Source organism: Octopus bimaculoides, chromosome 9 (genome assembly GCF_001194135.2).
Source record: "Octopus bimaculoides isolate UCB-OBI-ISO-001 chromosome 9, ASM119413v2, whole genome shotgun sequence".
Lineage (NCBI taxonomy): Eukaryota > Metazoa > Mollusca > Cephalopoda > Octopoda > Octopodidae > Octopus > Octopus bimaculoides.
The window spans coordinates 2004252-2011839 of record NC_068989.1 but is presented as its reverse complement, the minus strand read 5'-3'; the positions used below and the strand labels follow the sequence as shown (position 1 = coordinate 2011839).

Sequence of the window (7588 nt, the reverse complement as noted above, 5' to 3'; positions counted from 1 at the left end):
ATTACACATCCAACGGAGCATACTGGCTTCATTCCTTGCGAGCTTACGTATGTCCTCAGCAGTTACAGCCCATGTTTCACTGCCATGTAGCATGGTTGTTCGTACGCATGCGTCATACAGTCTGCCTTTTACTCTGAGTGAGAGTCCCTTTGTCGCCAGCAGGGGTAAGAGCTCTCTAAACTTTGCCCAGGCTATTCTTATTCTAGCAGCTACACTTTCAGCGCACCCACCCCCACTACTAACTTGGTCGCCCAGATAGCGGAAGCTATCGACTACCTCTAGTTTTTCACCCTGGAATGAGATAGAAGTTGTTTCCTGTTTGTTTGCAGTCTTTGATGTCTGAAATAATTGAGCCAGGAACAACCAAAAGATTCAAGAATGAGAAGGAATTAAAGGTAAATGCAAACATGAATTGCAAAGCAAAAAATCTCATCTACTGCATCACATGCCTACAATGAGTGAAAATTACATTGGAGAAACAGGATCCAAATGAACCAGCCATGTGAGAGTGCACAAACAGCAAATTAATGATTCCTCTCTTAGAAATGTTCTATGTTGTGAACATCTAGACATTTATACAAATGAAAAATTTTTTTAATTTCCTTTTTATAAAATGAAAGATGAATATTTTGTAAGAATTCTAAATCTGAAACTAAATCACAAATAGTCACCAACTTCCTTTATATGGATGATGATGATGACCTGTGAAAGCGTTTACACACAATACAAAAGGTTCATGTCATTTTGTTTTTCAAAATAACTTTTATATATTTGTATGTGTATGTAAGTTGAGTTAAGATACATAGCTATCTATCTATCTATGTATATATAGATAGAATAAATATCTCATTACATTCTCTCCTCTCTTCCAGTTGGTGTTCCTTGAAGTCAACCGATATGTGGAGTTCCATAACCAAGCTGGCACCTACTACTGTACCCGTGTTCCAAAATATGGTTTTGATATGTCTTACCACACGTCTCTCTGTGATTTGTTTATTGTTGGGGCCAGGTTTGTATATTAAGGAACAATTTTCCAACATTTTAGCATCAGATAATGGTATTTAGAAAAAAAATATTCCGCCATCAATCATCTTTTCAGGGAAATAACAACAAATTCACAATGGAAAAAATGCTTTTACTACATTTTGGATTGTAGAATGTGATATGGCCACTGTATTTAGCTCCCCTTCCCCCAACACACTTGATTGCCACAGTGCACGCCATCAGAAGAATCATTGCATTTTGCATTTTACAATATATCTCCTTTCCTAAGTGAAGAACAGCAATTGGGCCTCCAAGATGCAGTCCAAATGTTTGCGACAGAGTGAACTCCATTTATAGTACCAAAGAGCTCTTAATCTATAAATAGTATCTAATCTTTCAACAGAATACTTGTGTGGCATAAGTCATTTCCAGAAGCTGAAATTAAAAGAAATACAAATCAAAATTCAGTTAACAAAAATTAAAATATTTCAATTAAATTTTTTTATCAGCTGTACAAATTTCTATTTTTAAATCTCACAACGAGAGATATTCAGTAACAGTACTTTAGAGTAAAGATTGTTTTGCCAACATAACATGGCAGTCCTGGTTTAGGACGAATGTTGCTGTAATTTAGCCCCAGGAGACATCGTCTCCAGCTGGTTATGTCTCCTGGGGCTAAATTACAGCAACATTCATCCTAAACCAGGACTGCCATGTTATGTTGGCAAAAACCTGTGCAATTTCTGATTAGTAATAAATTTTTTTATTTTACTTCACCATTTAACATTTGTTTCTATTCGTGTTTTCCCTTTTTACTTTTTCTGTTGTCGAAATAATCTAAATTTTTATAAATTTCTTTCTTGCTTCTCCAGTTCCCAGGTTTATCGTTTAAATCTTGAGTTGGGCAGATTTATGTTACCATTTCAAACAAATTCAACGTAAGTTTTAAACACTTTTGTTTAACTCTTTTACCAAATATTTCCTATGTGGACCCAGCCCACCTCTATCAAGTACACCAATTCAGACCTGCACCCCTCCCACCTGATCCACACCCCTCTTCATTATCCTATGTCTCTTTCCGTTTTAAAACAGTAGAGTGTAAGTTAAGGGAAATAGGAAGAGTTACCTTCCTTGCAATACAAAATCACATAATGGTTGGAAATCGTATATTTTACATATTTTTTGCGATCGCGAAATCTTAGGTTTAATCCCACCGTGGGGCAAATGTTTGTTGCCATATCCTCAGTTGTGTGAAGCCTTGTGAGGGAAATTGATTTGGTAGAAACTGTGAAGAAGCCCAACTTGTATATGTATGTGTGTGTAGCTTCATCTTGATATTATGTGATACTTGGAAATAAGCATCATCATCACACAAGCAATGCTGTTCCTTTCCAGTCTGACTTTGGGGAAATATTGCCTTGCTTGGAAACAAGTAAGGGTTGGTGACAGGAAAAGCATCCAGCCATATAAAATCTGCTTCAATAAATTTTATCTGACCCATGCAAGCCTGGAATAGTGGACATTAAATGATGGTGATTGATGTTTTAGTGGCCAGTGTGACAATAGCAGAGGTTGGTTAACTGAGTGGATGTGGTATTGGAGCAACTTGCTCATAGGCCGTGAGGTAAATCTGGTTTAAGTGTTTCTCGGCAGAACATTTTATTTACCATTTTCTTGGGACACCTAGCTACCAGGTTTCTGGTTTAGATCAGTATTAGAGAGTGTTAACCTGCAATGAACTAGCATCCTGTCCAAAACATTTTTCTCTCATCAACTTTGAAACCAGAATTAAGCTCTGTCCCTTAACTTCTCTTCAGAGATTGGGAGGTAGTGATGCTTGTTTGTCTGTTTTTGTTGCCTTTTTTGTCTTTTATATTTCACAATATGATGCAGCACGGAATTTTGTTAGTGATCAGGTCGCGATCTCAAAGTGACGAAAATATTTTGTCAAATCGAATTTAAATGTCAAAGTGAATCTAACGGTTTTTGTGTGTTTCTTAAATGGCTTATAAACACCTTCCACGCTGCAATTGTTTTCGTTCCAGCACACGATCTCAGACCAGGTCACTTGCTATGCAAGTACATCTCCGTAATATGATTTCTAACACTGTGTAACAATTTCATATGCCTCAATACAAACACAACTTTTATTTTTCTCTTCACAGAACATCAAATTGCTGTGATATGAACATGTATCATGAACTCTTCACTTGTGGAACAAGAGAAGTAAGTGTGTTCAGTTTTTTTCTTTTATCTTGTAATTATTTAATCAGTTAATTGTTTTGCATAACAATTAAAAGGATCAGGTTATGACCTTTGTAGACCAACCCCTGACATAATCATACTTCAACTTCTTGTCACTGGCACAAAGCCACACTGAGATGGAATTTATCCAGTCAATAATCAGCTTGAGCATCTATAGAACAATATTTGGACTGGATGGAATAGAATTGCAAAGGTGTGCAATTCTTTTGTGTAGTTTTCCATTCTTCATATCAAAAGCTGTCTGCATAAAGTTTGTGTAACAATGGTGCTTTTATAAAACAGTGACAACTGGACATTGATGGTAAAGGATCTCTTGTGCTCGTGGTTGGTTGGTTGGTTGGTTGGTGATTGGTTCAATATGCAGTGTGAATCTTTAAAACTAATAATAATAATGAGTTTAGTGTTTACACTGCTCAGGTGCACAACAACTCATCAAAAAAAAAAAAAAACCAAAGGTGGGTGAATGGTAAATTCAATAATGAACAGGTAGTGAACAGTGAACGAGTCACTAAAAAAGTTGGGGTCATCAAGTGTACAATTGGCAAATTTTGGGAAGCAGGGAAGTTTTGAAAGATGTAGTGTCCTGACAGCTAAATGCTGGTAGTTTATTCCATGCTTCCGCAATTCTGAGCATGAAAAAATGTTCCTGAAAGTCATGGATGCTGTGTTAAACAGGTGGAACTCAAAAAGTGGCCCAAGGTTTCAAGTACAGCAGAATGAGTTTTCAAGGAATTCCCTGTTTTATTATAGTTTAAATTTGTCATTATGTTGGTTTCAGATCAAGTATATCTATGATGACAAGTATCTTGTAGCTTTGAAATTTTGATGATGTGATTGTATATTTTTAGAATTACATTGTCAGGTAGGTGTGAGAGGCCAGATCTTGCCAGGTAGAATATTTGGACAGGATATGGTCGGTTTAAATACTAAAGGGTTAAGGCAGTGAGGTGTGATTTCAGGGATATTTCTTTGCTATTTCTGTCAGATACTGCTATGAATTAGTATTTCCCTTGGTGGTTCATGTTACGGACAGCCTTGCACTTATTATTAAAGAGAAAAAAATGATAATTAAATAACTACAGAGACATCCAACAGCCACCCACTGATGGATATTCACACAAATGGCTGAATTTTCAGAACAATCCAACATTTACCGTTAAACAAAAGTAAAAAGAAAAAACAAAGGAAAACAGAAGGGGTTAAATTTTGTTCCCTTATTTTCTCATTTCAGGGTACCATTGAATGCTGGGATCCACGATCCAAGACCCGGGTTGGCTTGCTAAGCCCTAACTTTAAGGAACACATAAAGTAAGCAGGCTTCTTCTGATTTTGTTTATCGTTTATTTTTTATTTGATTCGGTCATTAAACTACAGCCATACTGGAGCACCACCTTGGAGAACTTTTTTTTATCGAATGAATTGGTCCCAGTACATATTTTACTTTTGTTATTTTTAAGCTTCATAATTATTCTGTTGATCGCTTTTGCTGAACCACTAAGTTATGGAGATGTCAACAAACCAACACTGATCATCAAGCAGTGGTGGGAGACAGACACACACACACATATATATACCATCATCATCATCATCATTTAGCATCTGCTTTCCATGCTGGCATGGGTGAGACAGTTTCACTGAGACTGCTAAGCTGGTGAGCTGCACCAGGTTCCAGTCTGATCTGGCATGATCTACTACGGCTGGATGCTCTTCCTAACACCAACCACTCCACTCTAAAAGTGCAGTGGATGCTTTTTACATGACACCAGCATCAACCACAACTACAATTTCACTTGACGAGTCTTCTCAAGCTCAACATATCACCGAAACACATATACGACAGGCTTCTTTCAGTTTCCATCTACCAAATCCACTCACCAGGCTTTGGTTGGCCTGAGGCTATAGTAGAAGACATTTGCCCAAAGTGCTATGCAGTGGGATTGAACTTGAAACCATATGGTTCGGAAGTAACTTCTTACCCCACAGTCACATCTGCTCTTTGGTTTTTTTTGTGAGAAAACAACATTCAGTATAGAGGCTAGTATATGTTTAGCCCTGAGTCACTCCTGATTGAGCAGGCCATGACCACCTCATCTTATTTATCCAGGTCTGCAATATTCATGGTGTCCTTTAATTTTTTAAGATAGAAAAGTGTAGTTTGAGGGGTTTTAGCTATTATTTCTAACAAATTGTTTGACTAAGTAGAAGCTCTCTCATTAACTTGGTGATGATGATGATGATAACAATGTTGATTTATGTCATATCGTTTATGTAATATAATGAGTTGGTTATCCTTGCAATTAGAAGAGAAAAACTTCCTATTGTTAATCTACATTATTTTAACTCTCTTTTCAGAGTCGACAGCAAACCTGCCGTAACAGCTCTTAAATATCAAGATGCTCTGAAATTTGGTATTGGAACCAGTTCTGGTCATGTTAGTCTTCTCCGTTATGTCTTCTTTGTTTACCTCAAGTGCTATTGTTAATATGTAACCAAATAGAACCTGTCACATGGTTGGGCTGTCGGCAATGAAACTGGTAACCTCACTAAGTCTGCTTGGTAAGGAGAGTGATTTCTGTTAGACACCCTGATGGACTAAAGAACAAAACCTGTCAAAAAGCAAATGAACTCATGAGATCAACAGCCATCTTATGGCTGGGAGTAAGAGACCCCTAGTCTTTGTTTAGACATCTCTCTCCAAGAAAAGGGAACTTCTGATGTAACCTGTGACTTCATTTGCCTCCAGTGATGTAGACTGGTTCTTTTGAGACAAATGCATACTTCTATATTTTAGAGATGAGGAATTATTTACATTTGACGGATATTTGTCCTCATCTTGTTTGTTGTTAACACGTTTCGGCTGATATACCCTCCAGCCTCTAGCAGGTATCTTGGGGAAATTTCAAACCTGGGTTCTAATTCCTAAGGTATTTTCTGGTGTTTTTGTTGCTGTTGTTGTTGTCGCCGTCGTTGTCGTTCAGGTCACTACCTGGAATCAAACTCGGAATCTTGGGGTTAGTAGCCCGCACTCTTAACCACTCCATTGTCGTCACCATCGGTAATTATTTTATCTATAATCTGGCACTCCATCAGTTATGATCTGATCAACTAATGTGCAAATGGCTGAGCACTCCACAGACACACATACTCTTAATATCGTTCTCAGGCAGCTCCAGCATGACACAGAATGTAATAAGGCTGGCCCTTTGAATTAGAGGTACAACTTATTTTTGCCAGGTAAGAAAACTTGAGCAACATAAAATAAAGTGTCTTGCTCAAGGATATTATATGCTGCCAGGGATTGAACTCATGGCCTTACAGTCATGAGCCAAATACCCTAACCATTAAGCCAACCTGACATTTTGGCCCTCCTTTACAGTTTAATGTTAATCACTCTTCAATGATTTCAGGTGTTATTATATGATCTTCGTTCCAACCAACCACTCTTAGTCAAAGACCACCATTATGGTCTCCCCATCAAATCAATCTATTTCCACAACCAAGAAGATCTTGTACTTTCACTGGATGCCAAAACTCTTCGCTTCTGGAATCAACTCACAGTAAGTTTACAGTTTGTAAATGCTGTACAATATTTGTTGTTATTGACTAAAATAAGTACCAGTTGAACACTGGGGCTGATGAAATCAACTTACACCCTCCCTTGAAATTGCAGGCCTTGTGCCAAAATATGAAATCATTAACTCCTGCTTATTTTATCATAATGGCTCACACCAAGGTGTGGGAGATATTGACCCATATATGATATCGAATTCCACTATAAAACAAAAACAAATTAATTTTATTAATTAAGTGGAAAAAATTATTTTTGAGCATGCGTCAATATTATATTTCTTTTTATTTATTTTCTGTGTTTCTTGTTTTCAGGGTAAAGCATACACAGCTATTGAGCCAGGTGTACCCCTTACAGATTTAGCTGTCTACCCCAACTCTGGTATGGTGTTCCTAACGAATGAAGCTCCTAAAGTCCTCGTCTATTTCCTACCAGTAAGCAATCACTTTCACTAAGTTCCTTCTATTTGCCTTTATGTTTTTATATATTTATGAGTGCAGGCATGGCTGTGTGGTTAAGGAGTTTACTTGCCAACCACAGGGTTTCAAGTTCAGTCCCATTGTGTGGCAGTTTGGGCAAGTGTCTTCTACTCTGAGTAGATTTAGTAGACAGCAATTGAGAGAAACTTGTCATATATTTATCATCATCATCATTATCGTTTAACATCCGCCTTCTATGTTAGCATGAGTTGGACGGTTTGACTGAGGACTGGTGAGCCAGAAGGCTGCACCAGGCTCCAATCTGATCTAGCAGAGTTTCTACAGCTGGATG

The 7588-nt window shown here is 37.5% G+C and overlaps 1 protein-coding gene across 2 annotated transcripts in view; it reads left to right on the top strand.

Annotated features, from left to right (window-relative positions):
* Positions 1-7588, top strand: part of LOC106872565 (nucleolar protein 10) — a 24273-nt gene that overhangs the window by 9530 nt on the left and 7155 nt on the right. For both annotated transcript variants that reach the window (XM_014919596.2, XM_014919595.2), the window contains exons 5-11: positions 873-1009; positions 1857-1922; positions 3150-3210; positions 4481-4557; positions 5602-5680; positions 6657-6806; positions 7132-7251. In XM_014919596.2, the coding sequence (XP_014775082.1) occupies positions 873-1009; positions 1857-1922; positions 3150-3210; positions 4481-4557; positions 5602-5680; positions 6657-6806; positions 7132-7251 (690 nt within the window). The remainder of the gene's footprint in view (positions 1-872; positions 1010-1856; positions 1923-3149; positions 3211-4480; positions 4558-5601; positions 5681-6656; positions 6807-7131; positions 7252-7588) is intronic.